This window comes from Eptatretus burgeri, chromosome 4 (genome assembly GCF_056783735.1).
Source record: "Eptatretus burgeri isolate ZD-2024b chromosome 4, Ebu_testis_v1, whole genome shotgun sequence".
Classification (NCBI taxonomy): domain Eukaryota; kingdom Metazoa; phylum Chordata; class Myxini; order Myxiniformes; family Myxinidae; genus Eptatretus; species Eptatretus burgeri.
In genome coordinates, this window is record NC_140964.1 from 65,612,604 (window position 1) to 65,631,470 (window position 18,867).

Genomic DNA, 18,867 nt, shown 5'->3' on the forward strand with positions numbered 1-18,867 from the left:
TCATTTGAAAACTATCGCACTTACAAAAGTGATGTATACAGCGATTCTTAGGTGTGAAGATCAGGCATTCGATGATATCAGCGAGGAGATTTTAAAAAACCAAAACATTTTGAGCGCTTTATCATTAATAAAACGCTGCAGCCTGTTCCAACTCAAGGCATTGTTGAGCAGGCCGAATAAAATGATGAAGTAAGACCCCAGCAAGGTAACCGAGGATGCATCTTAAGACCCCATGTAGTGCGAGGTGTCCAAACATGTGTCTGATATAATTAAAAAGGATATAATTAAATAAGGCCGTTAATTATCTTCAAAAGGGGCGTTTTAATGAACCCAAAACACCCAATTTTCATTCGTTCACCACCTTGGAGTTCCCTTCGTATGTATGCAAAGTTTGGGGCCACTAGGTTTCATGGTTTTGAATTATGGAGGAGGCGAATGGCCAGACTGATGGATGGACTGATGGACACACACTGACATTTATTATTATAAGAATTGATGAAAGCTGTACAGTAAGTCCTTGCTTTACATCATCCCAGCTAACGTTGTTTTGTTATTACATTGCTGATCTTTTAGACAACATACTCGTTTAAATTTGTTCACTATTCATTCTATGCCACGCTCGAGTCCATGGTTGATCAGAGCCCCAGGCGAGATACTCTTCTAGTCTTGCGGGATTTCAATGCATCGACTGGAACTGATGTGGATGGTTATGAGACATATGTTGATACCCACGGGTCTGGAACTGTGAACCATAAGAGCACTAAGTTCCTTGATTTTGCAAGAAGTCATGGATTTAGGGTGGCTAGTTCATGGTTTCAGCAGCCACAGGCTCATCACTGGATTTGGTATTCCAGCGCTGGTAGTGTGGCAAAGGAGATTGACAATGTGCCCGTTGATGGTCATTGGAGGATGATCCACAACTGTTAGGTTGACTCGAGTGCTCAGTTCCTCAATACTGACCACAGGCTTGTTGTAGCAACTCTGAAGCTGCATCTTAAATCCGGTTGAATGGTACTATCCCAGCCTCGACTGGATATTGGCAAGCTCAAGGATGAGAGGGTAGCTAAGGAGTTTGTGAACAGGCTGAGTGGAGATTTGGGGTGCGGGGGGGGGGGTCTGGGTGCTTTTGGAGATCCTGAAGTCATGGAGTACCTTCAAGACCACCGTCCTCGATGAGGCCGGTGGATGTCTGGGAACTCATTATTGGGCGAAGAATAATTTTGTCTCTCAGGGGACACTGGATACCATTGAACAGATTTGCAGGTCCAGGCTGAATGGCAGAGCTGAGCTGTTCAGGGAACTGAGGCATAAAACTGCAAGTGCACTAAGGGTGGACAAGGAGGTCCGTGTGTGAGGAATCTGTGAGGGGGTAGAGCATCACCTGCAGTTAAGTAATTCTTATCCTGCTTGCAGGGGAATTTGCACATTGCATTCCTCCAAGCCCGTCCCTCGGTGTACTGCAGTTAGAGCAGAGGGTGGTGGGCTCTTGACAGAGGAGTCCAAAGTGAAGGCCCGCTGGGCCAATTACTTTGAGTGGCTGGACCAGGCTGATCCACCAGCTGTCGAGTTGGATGTTAGGGGTGTTACTGACCCTATTGCTGACCATCTAATAATCTGTGATCCACCTTCGTTTGTGGAAATACAGGCTGTGGTGAACTGGTTGAAATAGGTTAATGCTCCAGGGATCTGTGGCATCCATGCTGAACTTACCAAGGCTGGTGGAAATGCTGTACTCGTGTCGTTGCATGCAGTTCTGTGCTCTGCCTGGAGCACAGGCATCATCTCAACTGACTGGAAGAGGGGCATTGTTGTCCCTCTCTGGAAAGAGAAGAGTAATCGCCAAGACTGCAACAACTACCGCGGGGTGACACCACCCTCAGTGCTAGGCAAGGTCTTTGCTCGGATAATTATTGATAGGGTTCACCACCATCTGCTTGATCACCAGCGTCCAGAGCAGTCAGGCTTTACACCAAAGAGGTCAACGATTGACTGCATCCTTGCTCTTCGGGTCCTCACCGAACGTAGACGAGAGTTTCAGTAGGGGCTGCTTGCAGCCTTTGTCGATCTCTGTAAAGCGTTTGATTCAGTGAATTGAGATGCCTTCTGGAGGATTCTTGGACTTCGTGGGGTGCCACCAAAACTGATCGATCTGATGTCTGAACTACACTCTGGTACTGAGAGTACTGTGAGATGTGGTGATACCATCTCTGACTTATTCCCACTTGTTACTGGAATTTGTCAGGGGTATGTACTGGCCCCCATACTTTTCAGCACTTGTATGGGCTGGCTTCGAGGGAGGATGTTGGAGAGATCAAGCTGCGGTGCATAATTTGGGAATGTCAAGATCTCTGACCTTGATTTCGAAGATGATGCAGTCATCTTTGTGGAGACTCCTTTTGGGGCCCTCGAGGTGCTGAAAGAGGAGTCGGAGCCGCTGGGATTATGGGTTTCCTCGGTGAAAACTAAGATGCAGGCTTTCAATGACATATTGGATGCTGCTGTCCTGTCTGTGCCTGTTTGTGGCACGAATGTTGAGGTCGTGGAGAGATTCACTTACCTTAGCAGTGATATTAATGTCTCTGCCGGCTGTGAGCCAGAGGTTAACAGACGTCTGTGTAGGGCCTGGGGAGTCATGGATTCACTGGATCATGGGGTGTGGCGCTGCCGGTACCTGTACGGGAGGACGAAAGTCCGAGTCTTCAGGTCCTTGGTGCTTCCAGTCTTGCTCTATGGATGCGAGACTTGGACTCTGACCAAGGATCTGAGACAGAGACTTAATTCCTTTGGTACCAGGTCTCTTCGGAGAATCCTTGGCTTTCGCTGGTCGGACTTTGTGTCCAACTAGCGCTTGCTGAGAGAAATTCAAATGAGATTTGTTACATGCATCGTCCGTGAGCATCAGCTGCTGCTGTATGGACACGTGGCTCATTTTCCTGACGCTGATCCTGTTCATCAGATTCTCTCAGCGATGGAGCCTCTTGATTGGAGGCCAATGGGCCGACCACGTGCCTCGTGGTTACATCAGGTTGATCAGCATCTCAACGAGATGGGGATGTGCCAGGCATCTGCCTGGGGGTATGGCCAGACGGAGGCCTCTGGAGTACCGGTGGAAAGTGGACGCAGCGACGCGCTGCTCCGGCGCATGCTCCCATACCTGACCTGACCTCCTCAAGAAAAAAAACATTTTCAGTCTGAAGAGTTTCAGAGCAGAAACAAGGGGGAGGGGCCATTCCTCAATTGCTATTGTGTTCGAAATCGATCATCAGTGGATGGGGTTATTTGCCTCGGATTACTCTGAGTGGGTATTTTTTTTTTTTTTAAACATCAACTGCTACTGCTTTTTAAAAAATCCTTTTTACTATCTTGATTCGTATGAAATTGTTTTTCCTTGTGCGACTTGAAACGCTTTGATATCTCTGGTTGATCGTTGCGGTGTACGAGACGATAAATGATTGTGCTGTACACGGTGCATACGAATCAGCGAGACTGGTTTCCAACTTCCATATTTTTGATGTTTTGAAATTATTACATCAAATAAATATCGTATTATACGGTTAAAGTATACATGCAATGAACCAGGATATTCCGTTAAAAATTACTGTATAACGTCAAGTTTTCCTTTCACCAGAATTCATTGCTCGTGTTGCCGTCGTTATGGGGGCGACTGAAGTTAAGTGGCGGAAAGCGTTGAGCAAACACGGAATGTTTTCAGAGCTACGAGAAGTTCTATCGAGGAATGACAGCGGCGGGGATCGGCGGGGAGGTGCTCGGGACGTGATGTTCGAGCGAGACGGAGAGTTATACGTGTGGGATGAAGACCGGGCTCGGTTATTAACACTTAACCTGAGGCGATTGGAAGCAGCAGAGGAGAATGGCAGAGAAGTGGAAGCCGAGGTGAGTGAGAAAATAAAAACGATATGAGGAAAAATGGATCTGGTCATTCGGTCCATCGTACCTGTGTTGTATTCCCGGTTTGGGGTCCTCGTGGCCCAGTTGGTGTCACCACGTGATCTCCTGCAGCGACCGGTGGGATTTTCGAAACTACAGGACTAATTGTTCTTCCTCTTTTTTTTTTTTTCTTTTTTTTTTTTTTTCTTTTTTTTTCTTTTTTTATCGAACAGCCTCAATTGTTCTCACGTTATTGTGGGGGTTGTTTCAGGTAATGACGATGATGAAAGGTAGACGCGTAAGAAGTGCAGGTGAATTATTCAGCAGAGTAGACTGTGATAGTACCAGGATCCATAGCCTGAGACAGAGTGAGGAACAGGAGGGTTAAGATGGTCGGGGTGAGGGTTTGGGTCTTTTACTCAGGGAGTGTTTGATGCATGGAGAGGTGAAGCTTGGCCAAAATCTGTCACGAACAGGCTGGCCGGGCCTGACGTTCGATTAAGATTGGGACAGGACGCCGGAGATTGCTCGCCAACTCTTCGTGAAAGATACTGTGGGATCTTTGATGTACACCAACGAATACTGGCAGATGGGACGTTCATCCTCAGGACGGCACACACACACTGATTATGCTCGCCTGTGAAACACCGGGATAACCGTTTATAGCCGGGTCGGGATTCGAACCCAGGTTACAGCTCGGAGGTGAGTTTGCAACCGCAGGACTGAGTGATGTATGTGACAACGAGGTGACTTGCACCACATTTAATTTTGCGACTGTAGTTGATCACTTCGAATATTTAAGAGTGGTTTGGACATATATTGGTCCTCCTCACCATTTTTTATCCTGTCTACCCAACACACATTCGTACCTCATCATAAGTTGTGTTGAGGTGGATGTGACATGCAGAACCCTACTGTACTGAAGGAATGATTGGAAGATTCTACATGACCGTCTTTACTTCCATATAACGGTCTGATTATGATATATTTCTTTCCTGGAAGGCATGCCTGGTGTTGGCTTAATGGTTAGGGTGATGGGCTTTGGATCTGAGGGTCCTGAGTTCAAATCCCGCTCAACTGTTGAACCACACCATACCAGGTGTGGTTAACTTGGCCTGTCATCCTTCCGAGGTCAGCAAAATGAGTGCCAGCTTGCTGGTACACTGTGTCGGAGTGGCAAACCATCCAGGATTGTGCCCAATAGCTAAGGAAACTGCTTCGGCAGAATCAACACTCTGCACAGAGTATGGTCCCAATCTCCTCCTCCTCTCTCCTGGAAGGCAGACCTCACATCACAGTCAACGATATCTGTTTTCCTGAAGCACAAGGTCTGTTGTCCCATCACAGACGGGTCTCCGAGTCCTTAAAAAAAAAAAATTATCGAGCTCTCAGCCCTCTGAACCTGCTCAACTCCACCAGGACAACTCATTCTTTTAATAATCCCATCCTGGTTCAACTCTCCAAATCCATGCTTGCTGCCCACTTCCACGCTAACCTTTTTCTCCTGTCTGAAGAACTGCCTTCCAGTCGTTGTGTAATCCCACTCTTCCTTCCCAGGTTCCAAACAGATGGTACACCCTCATCTCCTCCCCCATCCCTCCCTAGCATCTTTATTAATCCCATGAACCCTATCTAAACCAATCCTCTTGCAGGTCGTGTGTGTGTCTGTGTCTGTGTGTCCCTCTGTCTCTCTCTGGTGCATTATTTCCGTCACCTGGCTCTTCCATGAATCTCGAAAAAGCAACACTGTTGTTATCTCTGCCACCAAACGTGGATGGGGGTCGTGTTTTCACCCCTGTCTGTCTTTGTCTGTGTGTGAACAGGATATCTCAAAAAGTTGGATACTGATTCGGACGGAGCTTGGTGGACAGGTTGGGTGTGTGACAAGGCCAAATAGATTTGATTTTGGTGAAGGTCCGGATACGATATATTGTTACGGATTTGGAAGCCTCTTGCACACAGTCAGCAGTCCCAAAGTTTAGTTATTTCGTTAAGTATATGTGGGTAGTTAGAATCCCTCCCCTATTTTCAATGGGTTGATAAGTGTCCGTGCGCTGCGAGTTTCTTTCTTGTTAGATTTTTGCAATACCCAATGCCAACAAATCAATCCTTTACTTCTCCGCCCCATCAACGCCATTGCCCACGTGCGTTCAATGTGGGCGGAGGTTTCCTCACCTCAGAACACCGACTCCGCCCAGGAAAGGAGGGGGTTCCCCCCTGTCCAATCACGGATGGCCAGCTCATCACCCCATGAAACCCTGTCCAATCAGGGCAAAGATTACCTCAGGGGACCGGTCACCCCACCCCGTCCAGGGAGGGATAAGAATTGCTGGGCTCCCCTGAGTGTTTGCTGGATTTGGGTTGGAATTTGTCGGAGGAAAAAGGGGTCGCCATCGCTCTTGGTGTGCGTCTGCAGTCGTCGTCGTCTGCGGTCTTGGTCCGCGGTCTTTCCCGCGGTTCCTCGTGGTGGTGGTGGTGGTCGTGGCAGCCAGGACCATGGTGCTCGTTAGATTCCGGGTCGTGGGTTCGAGTCCCATCGTGGTGGGTTGGAGTCTGTGTAACCACTCGAGGCAGCCAGGTACCCGGCCAAACTCTGACCTCCAGCCTGTCTATCCCCTTGGCTGCAAGGGTCGAAATAAAAACCTGGTGGGGTCCATGTTCTTTTGGTATGTGTGTGTCTGTGGTGGCGCCGTCCTATAAGTATAAATTAAGTCATTTTGCTCACTGTACATTGCCTGCATATTCGTGATTAAGTCTGCTCTGTGTCTCCCTTCCCGATGACTGTAAATAAACCCCTGTTAAATGTACCAGCTCGTTGCCTGTCATTTCTTTCATTGGCCCAGTATGGTTCGGGCTTGAGAACTAGGAAGGCCTTTTGTGCCGTAAATTGTTCATTTGGTCAGGCGCGGCTTTGGTAACTTCTGCTCAGTTACGCCGGATCCGAGTTTGTAACAGCGACTCGGTTCGGACAAAGTCGGGCGAGTAATCCGTAGGCTTGTGTAACATTTTCTGGATTTGTCATTTTTTGGTAGATTTGTGTTATCCATGTCGAAACACATATAGAAACTTCACTGGTTTAGAAAAAAAAAGGGTGCCAGTTTTTCCATTAACATTTAGGGCCTCCATTTAGAATTTCAAAATGGCCACCGCCGAAAATCTTCTTTTAAAAATAATATTGCAAATTAACCATAACTATTCATTCAAATGTCATACAATATTTATTTTATCTAAACTCGTATAAAGGGGACAAAGATTCATTAGAAGCAAACTAAGAGCACTAGAAATACTCTAAATATTGGAAAAAATTCAAGATGGCCACCTAATTTTGGGGGTTTTCTTTCTAAAATTCCATTACTTTTGAACCAATAGACATAAGAAGATGTTTTTGGTGTCTAATCATATGTTTTGGCACAGGATGATTCCAATAATAACAACATATTTATGATTGGAACACTCTTTGCCAATCCTCCAAAACATTTAACAGAAATAATGGAGAGCATGTAATTCAATATAAATTTATTTGGGTGGTTATACAATTAGAAGATGGATAAGTTTTTTTTTTTTTTTTTTTTTTTCAAAGGTATGAAAATGCTACATGTATAAATCAGGAGTGTCAATGTTACTGATTAAACATTTACAATTGTCATTGCTTCAATCATCCTCTCGATCTTCGCCAATCCTTGGTGGTGTTATGTTCGTTCAGCTGTTGCCTTCCCCACCACATTTGCAAAGTTCGGTACAGACCACACCGTTTCCTCTGCATGAGCACCTTCTTGAACACTTTGATTTCTCACAGTTACACCTGACGAACTGCAGCACTGAGACTGGAGCTGGTGCAACCTGAGAAAGAACAACCAGTAGCTTTTGTCTTGGTTTCACCACCCCAAGGTCAAAGGGTCAAGAAAAGTTGGGTTCAATACCATATCCTGGCGCCAGATATTACACTGGACATGGGCACCGCATATATGTTCAATCCATGCTCCTTGAGTCGGTGGCAGTTTGTCAACTCCTTGTTCATCTGTGAATTAGTTGAACAAAAACCATCTCAGCATCTTTGCTTGCCCAAAGTGGACTCCAACTGGAGAGAAAAGAGAGCAAAGAAACTCTTCACAACCACGAAGAACTTCTTCAGATGGCTCATCCCCTTCGCCAAGGTCAGCTAGTGCTCTCGGAATGGTGGGGCTTGCCTTCAGGAAAGTTGTAAAGCACCCCTTCTTTCACTTCCCTTGAATATGTCCTGTCATATCACAGCCTGTGAGAGCATGCCAGTTGATCAAAGCTGCTGATTTCTCTGGGACAAGCTTGTCATGTATAGGCTGTAGGAAGACTTTCCGTCATCTTTCGCTTGTGCCCATGATTAGTGCAGAATGGTTGCCAAGTAGCGGTGTTCTTCTTAGAGCCAAAAGTAGCACATCATTGTCTTGTGAATATATGTGGACATTCATTCCATTGCTCGCAACTTCTACAGCATGATAATTTATAAGTGTCCGCCTCTTCCTGTGTGCTGACACCGGTCATTGTTTCAACTTCATAATTCATCATTACCTCTTTCCGTGTTGCAGTCATAACCTTGAGAGTACTGTAGTGGATGAGCTGATGGGAAAGGAAGAGAGTTCGTGAATCCTTTGTGAAAGAGAGTTCGTGAATTTAGTTCCCTTCAGCTTGCCTTTCTGCCGCTCTCTAGTCTGCTCCTTCAGTGATGCATTCTTGGTGTAATTATCAAATATAACTCGCACTTGACAATATCCACGAGCCTTTGAGTCAATGAGTGTGACGAAGGATGTTGCAAGTTCTTTGCAAGTCTTGAAATTTTTGCCTGCCATTAATTCCTGTACCACTCCCATTCCATCAACTACAAGACATGTCTCAGATCCCTCTTCAAACTCAGCAGGTTGTGCAGAAGCTTGAGCTGTGTCATTGGCCACCAGATCTTACAGAAGCTTTATCACTGTGCTCTTGTCTGTAGTGGGATGAATAGATCCATCTGGTGCCATGAGAATTTTGTTGGTGTTGGCAAACTCATGCATGCCAATCACTTCTTGACACAACAAGCAGATTCCAAAGTCAATGGAAGGTTCAGTTGCACGCTTCTTACATGATGGTTCTCCACAGGACGCCATGGTTAATCTGGAATCGTAACCATAAGTGAAATTAACAAGTTGCAATAAATTTCAATGCCTTAAGTATTTTATAGGATGGGATGTCCACTGTGCATTTTTGGTCTTCTGAAATAAAGCAGTCAGCTATTTGGTTCACAGTGGATATGTATCATATTGCAAGCAGAAAATATTCGTCAGATACCAGTAATAAGTGTCACATTCATAACAATATTTCTTGACATTAACATCAAACCTGTTGATATCCATACAAACAGAGTTCAGATGAACAGTTGTCTCAACTACAATGCATTTGGTACCCAAACTCTATTTGCACACACTTTTAATTACATGTTCAAAATAACGTTAAATACTGAAAAATCATACATATGGGCAGTTTCACAATGAGGGTACCAAGTTTGTCTCACAACCACTAAAAATTCAAACTCAATATTTTTATATTTTTATTTCTCCAAATCCAACATTGTTAATTACAATACTTGAATCCAAATTTTTGGAGCATCTGAATGAATATAGTTTATTTATAGCCAGCAAGTAGTTTCCTTATAACTCGTGGCAGTTTAGGTGTTTCGGGAGAGGACACATTTTTGACGGACACATGTAAGGCAATCAGTGCAGGCCATCCAAATAGAAGGTTATTGGTTACACTCAAACTTTGTAGCATAATATCAGTGCAGGTATATACACACATGGTAAAACGCACAATAAACTTTTAAAAAGACCTTTTATTTATATATAAAAATTCTTCTACAATATGCATTTCCGGAGAGGATATTTTTTGACGGACAAACGGTGGGACATATTTATTGAGGGTGAAATAAATATTCATAGTCTGAAATGAATATGTTGTGGACAAAGTACAGAAGAGGTATTAAATTGATGCAACAACAAATAAAAGTCCCAATTTCTGCTTGTATTTGTTTATACACTGTGAATGCAGTGTACCTGGAGAAAATGAGACAGCTATTTGTCAAAAAAAATGGCAATTTTTATGCCATTCTGCCAAAAATTGACTTTTTGTCAAATAAAAAGTGGTCCAAGTTGTGCCATCACTAGTACCAACTACTGGCCCTAATGACAGATACTACAGCCTCTCATTTAGCTATTTAGCATGCAAGGGTACAAAATACCAGAAATGACCATGACTGTGAAACAGCCCATATAGGGTAAAAACGGCAGCCATTTTGAAATTCAAAATGGAGGCCCTAAAAGCTAATAGAAAAACTGGCACCCTTTTTTTCTGAATCAGTGAAGTTTATTGATGTGTTTAAACATGGGTGCCAAGAATCTACCCAAAATTTTGCTTTTTTTTAACATAATCCCACAGAGTAGAGGGTGTGGCTTCCCCGGTAGACGGCGTGGGTACTTGGGTAAATTGGAATTAGACATGTGGACCCTCCCTAACACCGTCAAAATATTGGCGACCACGGTCCATCTAGCGGTCGTCCTCGCCACCGATACCACAACAATATGTGTGTACATATGTTAAGTGATTCTTCACCATTTGGAGATGGGGCCAAAAATGATATAAAGTATGTTATTTCCAAACGGTGTGGACAAGTTACGATAAAACTTGGTGGATGAGTTGGTTCGGTGACAAGAACAAGCCGATTAGATTTTGGTTCAGGTTCGGATCCAGATCCAGCCTATCAGTGGGATACGAACTGTAAACTGTTCAGCGTGGAGGAGGTATGCGCTCTACTGAGTGCCTTTCTCGTTACCCGAGCCGAAGGATTCCGTGAGGGTATTGCATTTGGGTTTGTCTGTTTGTCCGCACAGAACTTTCGTGTTTTTCTCTGTAACTGCTAACTCGGATTGAGACGGAATTTCCACCATTGGTGCGACTACTCATGTGGAATGTTTTAATGATAATTATGACATCATAGGTCATGTGGTGTGGCAGCCAAATTGGAAAAGCAGAACAACTTTGGACCTCTATCTCTGAAACCGCACCAAGAAAAAAATTGAAACTTGGCACGGCAAGTACTTCTCATGGGGAATGAGTGTGATTTTTCATGACGTCATAGCTACTCTCATTATGACATAATTGCATATGTAGAACGCCACATCCAATCAGTATGAACATTTTTGTGGGTCATCTGGGGATAAAATGGTCCACAGAAAAAAAAAAAAACCATGACGTCATCAGTCACGTGATTTGGCAGCCACATTGTTGAAAAAAACAAAAAACCTTCACAAATCTTCTCTGAAGTGGATGAACAAATCTAGGCAAAACTTTACATGCCTGACTGCCTGTCCATGAGGAACAAAAGGTTCACACATATGTCATTGGTCACATGGTTTGGCAGCCATATTGGATTTACCCTAAAACCTATAAAATACACCACTAAAAAGAAGTCCTGGCAAGTGTTTGCAATCTCTGATTGCTCTTTTTCTTGTTTTCTTTTGTCCTTATCCTGCATGTAATTTATGTGCAAGCTCTTCAATGAGCCATTGAACCTGAGATACGAATAGTGTGCTATATCATAAATTATGAATTCCATCTTGACCTATTGTACACATTTTAGATTACCAGACCTTTGTTTAGCACACTCGTCTTCAAAACACGTTATTTTGGAAATCCACCCATTGTTCGAAATTGTTAACACTTTGCATTACTTTACCCAAAGTCTCACGATAATGTTGCCCCTTCTGGATCCGTTGGATTTTTTTTTTTCTTATCTTTCATACCAACCTCCCCTATTTCTCTCTTACTATCTCATTCACAGGTGATGTTGTGTGTGTCTGCTCCCAATTTCCCGGTCGATCGCCTCGTTCCTGCACCAAGGTGGAATCTTGTAGCGCTCATCGGTCAACGTGGGATCTCTGTGTTAGAGTTGCCAGAGGAACGCTACAGGCATGGCATCTCACAATGCACCCGGAAAGCTTCTTACAACTGCAGGTACTCCTCACCGAGATAAAATGACTGGTGTTTGTAGATTAACCTTGATTCCTTAAAGCTTGACATGATAGCAATTTTGAAATGCAAGAAGATGAGAAATTTAAGTGAAGTTTCCACCTCATGGTCTCTCCCATTTCTGCCTCTCATCTTTACTATACCCAATGAGACCCTGTATTCCTCCCCTCATACCGCGTTGCATCCCTACATTCTAGTCCTATTTCTCCTATGTCTGTTGAGTCTTTGTCTCCTATTTTCCCATTACTATTGATAACTGTGAACATGAAAATGCACCCTGTTTTTTTATTATTATTAATTTTTTGTGTGGAGATGTTATATATATATATATATATATATATATATATATATATATATATATATAAATATATATATATATATATATATATATATATATATATATATATATATATATATATATATATATATATATATATATATATATATATATATATATATATATATATATATACATATATATATATACATACATAATTTTCCTGACTTGGACCAACATCATAATGGCGTCTTGCTTGCCAACAGCAGTTCATGTGAGGCTCAGTCTAAAGCTGTCACCAAGCAGATGAAAAGCGAATCTAGCGACCTGGTTTCACCCTTCTTACAGCTCATGAGGGCAAAATAATCACTGTTCCATCCAGACTGCTGAATAACACCAATGGTGCTTCCTGGTTGTGATTGGTGGCCATAACACAATGTGTCCATGTGGCAGATAAAAGAATCACGTTTTCAGCAACAACAGAGCTGAACATTTCCGAGCGGGTAAAAAAAACCCCTTACTTTCCCAGCTTTGGACCAGCAAGTCATGCTCCCGGAGCTTATGATTGGTCGGTGTGACGTCAGAGACAAGAGGGCATGATCGGAGAGCAGAGAGTTGGAGTGAGGAACGTGGTTGAGACGGAGGGTCTCGTTTTTTTTTTTGCTCTCCTCTTGGCACGATGAAATAGCAGCAAAATATTTGTGTTCTTGCTGTAAATTTGCCTGCGTGCTGGAGCAAGTTGCTAGCCATTGAGGATTGCTGAGTCATGAAGCGTGTAAATTTCTGAGAGGAGAAGAGAAGAAGAGCACGCATCGTGGGCTTATCTCGGGGGGGGGGGAGGGGGGGCTTCAGAAAACATCCTGTCGAATGGTCAAGGTTAAAGGCAGCACCTATTTGCAATGAGCGGATCTGGTGTACGAGGAGCAGGGTTGGCATATTAGTTCGTGAGATGAAGCTGCACGGTGGTTTCTGGGTCCTGGTGATGAATACCGCCACATGAATTACCTCACTTGCGCTTCCCACCCAGAGAGCTACTTGGCACCGTTTTGGGTGCAGTTTTCCATGCAGGACGATCGCCAAGTTCATAAAAGATCATCTCTGCACACCGAAGCTAAGTGCCAGAATCAAGGGAGGGATTTTCTTTTATTTTATCTTTTCCCCTTGTCTGTATCCAAGTCCGTGTGGAGAGGTCTCAAAATTAGCTTTAGTTTACCTCACGTTGTTTTCAATCATCACGTTTTGATTTATTTCCATTTTAAACATTTGATTTATGTTGATCGAACCCTTATTTATAAAATTTGCTTGTCTGTCTATTCGTCGTGGGTTCATGTATAAACCCTTGTGCTTCTGTCCTCGTGAACGCCTCTGGTACGTGCTTCACCGCCTCCCGTCCCGCATGCGCTATAATCTCCAAGGATCACGTGTTCACCTCCAAGGTAGAACCGTTCGGCTATCCGTTCATGTTGGTGTTGACCGCCCCACCCATGACAACTGTGTCAAGGGTGGGACATTAACTTAACCCCCTGGACATGACAATGTATCATATTGTTGCAGTTGAGGAAATTTGCAAACCACCATTCAGGTCCCGTAGGTGAGATATCTCTGTAAGTACATGTGTAGTCAGCCCCAAACCCGTTGTTTAGAGGGAATAAATGTGATTCATTCGGGCTGCGACGCTTTGAGATAGTCGTTTTTCTGTTCTATCTTTATTTTGAACAAACCACTTCTCAACCGCCATCACACAACCACCAACCACAACGCCGCTTCACAACAACAACGCCAACAGCCACGATCTTTACCTTCACAACTCGCTCCCGCAAACATCACATCACCGCCATTCCGAACGGCACCATGGCCATAAACCACTACCATAAACCCTCCACCACCTTCACCTCTCTCCTTCTGCGGCCATTCCCGCACCACTTGTGAGCACCGAGCGTCAGGCTGTCCTGGGCTCGTATGGGACGCGCGCCGAGCCGCGAGTGCAAAATGCGGCCTTTCCGAGGAGAATTTGGATCAGGAATGCTACACGCACACTTCTGATCCGTCCAATCAGCAAGCGCGGGGCGGTTTGGCCCCGCCTCCAGGCGCGTCGGTGTAGAATCGAGATATGCAAATTCTAGGATCAGGGGAGCTACACGCCCACTTCTGATCCGTCCAATCAGCAAGCGTGGGGCGGTTTGGCCCCGCCTCCAGGTGCGTCGGTGTAGAATCGAGATATGCAAATTCAAGGATCAGGGGAGACTCGCGCCCCTGTTTCTCCGTCCAATGGGCGAGCGTGGCTCCACCCCCGAACACGTTCTGATCCGGAAATTTGCATATGGGTTCTCCTGCCGGCCTATAAAGCGCGGGGCGAATTTGGCAGAGTCGGTTTGGGTCGAGTCGGTCTCGGCAGAGTCGGTTTGGGTCGAGGCGGTTTGAGAAGAGCGGAGAGTCGGCCTTGGAAGAGCGGAGAGTGTTTTGGGCAGAGTCGGGTTGGAGCGCGGAGTGGAGTCGGGAAGCGAGGGCATACAGGTGGTTTGCTGCAGTCGGCTGAGGAGAATTGGGGAAGAGACCGAGGAGCTCAGGTCCGAGGTAAGGAAGACGGCGGTCGGCGACGAGGTCGCAGTGGAATCGCTCGTCACGGGACCCAAGCAAGCCAGCTATACCTTTTCCCCAGAGCATCAACAATTCCCCCCCCCCTTTTTCCCCCGCGCTGAGATAGTGCGAAAAGGGGGCCCCATTCCCACCCCACTCCAAGCAGTGCCAACGAAACCCGCGAAGGAGCACAAAGTCGGGGCACCTCCGCGCTGCCACATTTGCGGCTCATCACAAAGACACGGGTAGGATCCACCCGGTCTCGCGGACCTGACCGCTCTTTCAGGTCCCGTGCAAATATTGGCCCACAGGCCCCGTCTGCCCCCCTTGTCTTTGAGGGTGGCCCTTTTCTTTTGTTTCTGTGTAAACGTGTGTGTGTGGCGCCATTCTGGTGAGGTAAAACTGTGTAAGTGTTGCCATATGTACGCGTAGTCGGTTGTAGATCTACATTGTTGTGTTTCTTTTGTTGCAATTGCTTTATGTGCATTCTGTTTAATTGTATGTGTGCTCTCCGTGTGCCGCAGAATAAATGTGCATCATGTTGAACTGTTTTCCCCTTTCGCTTCGTCTTTTCTTTAATTGAATCTCCATCTTGCTTCACGTAAGGGTTGGTAGTGGGCTTAATACACCCGATAATTAATCGGAACCATCGAGGCCGACGATAACACCGCTCGGTTATCCCGATAGTACGGAACGGGTCGCTTAAGCGGCCCGTGTCCAGGGTCGACCTGCGGCGAGGTGCGATCGCCCGGGCTACCCTCCGCGTGGGTACTTAGGTAGGTCGAGTTTGGCGAACACCCTATCCCACGCGGGTGGCCGATTGGCATGATCGTGGTGAGGCCGAAAGGCCCACCCGTGACTAGCTCCCGGCGTTAGTCCGAGAGGGTCACAACAGAAATGTCTGTCCGGTGGGCGACGTGCCGCGATTCGAGTCATGTGGCCGTTCGCACGCCGGCGGGCGCGAATTCGCAACAATATATACAGTGGGGAGAACAAGTATTTGATACACTGCTGATTTTGCAGGTTTTCCCACTTACAAAGCACGTAGAGGTCTGTAATTTTTATCATAGGTACACTTCAACTGTGAAAGACGGAATCGAAAACAAAAATCCTGAAAATCACATTGTATAATTTTTAAATAATTAATTTGCATTTTATTGCATGAAATAAGTATTTGATACATCAGAAAAATAGAACTTAATATTTGGTACAGAAACCTTTGTTTGCAATTACAGAGATCAGACGTTTCCTATAGTTCTTAACCAGGTTTGCACAGACTGCAGCAAGGATTTTGGCCCACTCCTCCATACAGATCTTCTCCAGATCCTTCAGGTTTCGGGGCTGTCGCTGGGCAACACAGACTTTCAGTTCCCTCCAAAGATTTTCTATTGGGTTCAGGTCTTGAGACTGGCTCGGCCACTTCAGGACCTTGAGATGCTTCTTGCGGAGCCACTCCTTAGTTGCCCTGGCTGTGTGTTTCGGGTCGTTGTCATGCTGGAAGACCCAGCCATGCCCCATCTTCAATGCTCTTGTTGAGCGAAGGAGGTTGTTGGCCAAGATCTCGCGATACATGGCCCCATCCATCCTTTCCTCAATACGGTGCAGTCATCATGTCCCCTTTGCAGAAAAGCATCCCCAAAGAATGATGTTTCCACCTCCATGCTTCACAGTTGGGATGGTGTTCTTGGGGTTGTACTCGTCCTTCTTCTTCCTCCAAACACCGCGAGTGGAGTTTAAACCAAAAAGCTCTATTTTGGTCTCATCAGACCACCTGACCTTCTCCCATTCCTCCTCTGGATCATCCAGATGGTCATTGGCAAACTTCAGACGGGCCTGGACATGCGCTGGCTTGAGCAGAGGGACCTTGCGTGCGCTGCAGGATTTTAATCCATGACTGCGTAGTGTGTTACTTCTGGTTTTCTTTGATACTGTGGTCCCAGCTCTCTTCAGGTCATTGACCAGGTCCTGCCGTGTAGTTCTGGGCTGATCCCTCACCTTTCTCATGATCTTTGAGGCTCCACGAGGTGAGATCTTGCAATGAGCCCCAGACTGAGGGAGATTGACTGTTATCTTGAACTTCTTCCATTTTCTAGTAATTGCGCCAAACAGTTGTTGCCTTCTCACCAAGCTGCTTGCCTATTGTCCTGTAGCCCATCCCAGCCTTGTGCAAGTCTACAATTTTGTCCCTGATGTCCTTAGACAGCGCTCTGGTCTTGCCCATTGTGGAGAGGTTGGAGTCTGATTGATTGAGTGTGGACATCTGTCTCTTATGCAGATAACGAGTTCAAGCAGGTGCAGTTAATACAGGTAATGAGTGGAGAATGGGAGGGCTTCTTAAAGACAAAAAATAACAGGTCTGTGAGAGCCGGAATGCTTACTGGTTGGTAGGTGATCAAATACTTATTTCATGCAATAAAATGCAAATTAATTATTTTAAAATCATACAATGTGATTTTCAGGATTTTTGTTTTCGATTCCGTCTTTCACAATTGAAGTGTACTTGTGATAAAAATTACAGACCTCTACGTGCTTTGTAAGTGGGAAAACCTGCAAAATCGGCAGTGTATCAAATACTTGTTCTCCCGTGTGTGTGTGTGTGTGTGTGTGTGTGTGTGTGTGTGTGTGTGTGTGTGTGTGTGTGTGTGTGTGTGTGTGTGTGTGTGTGTGTGTGTGTGTGTGTATATATATATATATATATATATATATATATATATATATATATATATATATATATATATATATATATATATATATATATATATATATATATATATATATATATATATATATATATATATATATGTATATGTATATATATATATATATATATATATATATATATATATATATATATATATATATATATATATATTCACGTTGTTTAAAAAAATATATTATTATTATTATTTTTTTTTTTTTATTGGCGAGGAAATTCTTATGAAGCAAGGTGCATTGCTTCATCCAGTTTTAATGCGGGCAATGCCTTCGTCGGTAGAACGACTACCCTGGCCGAGCGGCTGTTCACCACATCTCACTTGGATCTGCTGCATACTGCCTGGTACCCCAGCCAGCTCGATGAACCTCACATTGTCATCCTCACCTCAGATAACATAATCAGGTAAATGTTTGTACAGCATGTTGTTTGGTCGAATTGTAGGTGGGGATCTGCATCTGCACCTGAACCAAAATCGAATTGGCTTGTTCTTGTCATCCAACCAACTCATTCCCAAATTTCTTCTGAATCCACCCATAACTGAGATATCGTGCAATATATCGTTTTTGGCTCCTCCTCTCAATGATGAAGAATTGCTTTTAAAAATTCTGGTTTCCAGATCTGTATCTTCACCAAAATCGAATCGATTTGTCCTGGTCACACACCCAACCAGTCCACCAAATTTCGTTTGAGTTCATCCATAACCTTTTGAGATATCCTGCTCACAGACAAATAAGGGTGGAATCATAACCTTGGTCCACCTTCGGTGGTGGAGATAATTACAGATAATTGGTGTAATAATACACTTTGCATTCTCATTCACACAAAGCAGCTCATTACTGATTTTGGAAATGACAGGACAATTGATCTGCTATTCAACATTTTCAAGCTTTGGACCCAAGTATGAAGTGCAAGCCGTGATTTTAACCACTGGTGCATAACAGGCTGGACCTGGAAGTCTCTCTTCTGTCGCAGACCAGTTCCATATAATTGATCAACTGATTGAGTAAATTTGTGAATACCAATGCCCTTTATTATGCTTGGCATTCATCAATGATGAAAAAGCTTTCCACTGTGTTGAAATATATGCTGCAATGTATCCTCAAGTGAAACAAGAATGAACTAGAACGGCACTTGCTAGAGCCCGTACCTTCACCAGGCTGAACAGTTTTGTATCCCACTGATGGGCCAGATCTGCATCCAGACCTGAACCAAAATCTAATTGGCTTGTTTTTCTCATCGAACCAACTCATCCACCAAGTTTTGTCATCCGTCCACAACTTTTTGAAGTATCATGCTTCCTATATTGTTTTTGGCCCCATCTTTCAATGGTGAAGAATTACTTGGGGAAATTAAATATAATTTGGATCCGGATCTT

The 18,867-nt window shown here is 44.6% G+C and overlaps 2 protein-coding genes across 4 annotated transcripts in view; one reads left to right on the forward strand and one right to left on the reverse strand.

The window, feature by feature from the left end:
• Positions 1-4,059, reverse strand: part of CATIP (ciliogenesis associated TTC17 interacting protein) — a 48,917-nt gene extending 44,858 nt beyond the window's left edge. Inside the window, exon 1 of one of the 3 annotated variants that reach the window (XM_085878494.1) lies at positions 3,956-3,993. The gene's annotated coding sequence lies outside the window, so the exon portion shown is untranslated. Of the gene's footprint in view, positions 1-3,955 lie in introns of all 3 variants that reach the window. The other 2 variants (XM_085878491.1, XM_085878489.1) reach the window with 2 other exon arrangements.
• NUP88 (nucleoporin 88) overlaps positions 3,629-18,867 on the forward strand; it is an 81,048-nt gene continuing 65,809 nt past the window's right edge. The window contains exons 1-3 of the mRNA XM_085878486.1: positions 3,629-3,894; positions 11,735-11,907; positions 17,772-17,894. Coding sequence (XP_085734612.1) covers positions 3,655-3,894; positions 11,735-11,907; positions 17,772-17,894 — 536 coding nt within the window. The 5' untranslated portion in view covers positions 3,629-3,654. The remainder of the gene's footprint in view (positions 3,895-11,734; positions 11,908-17,771; positions 17,895-18,867) is intronic.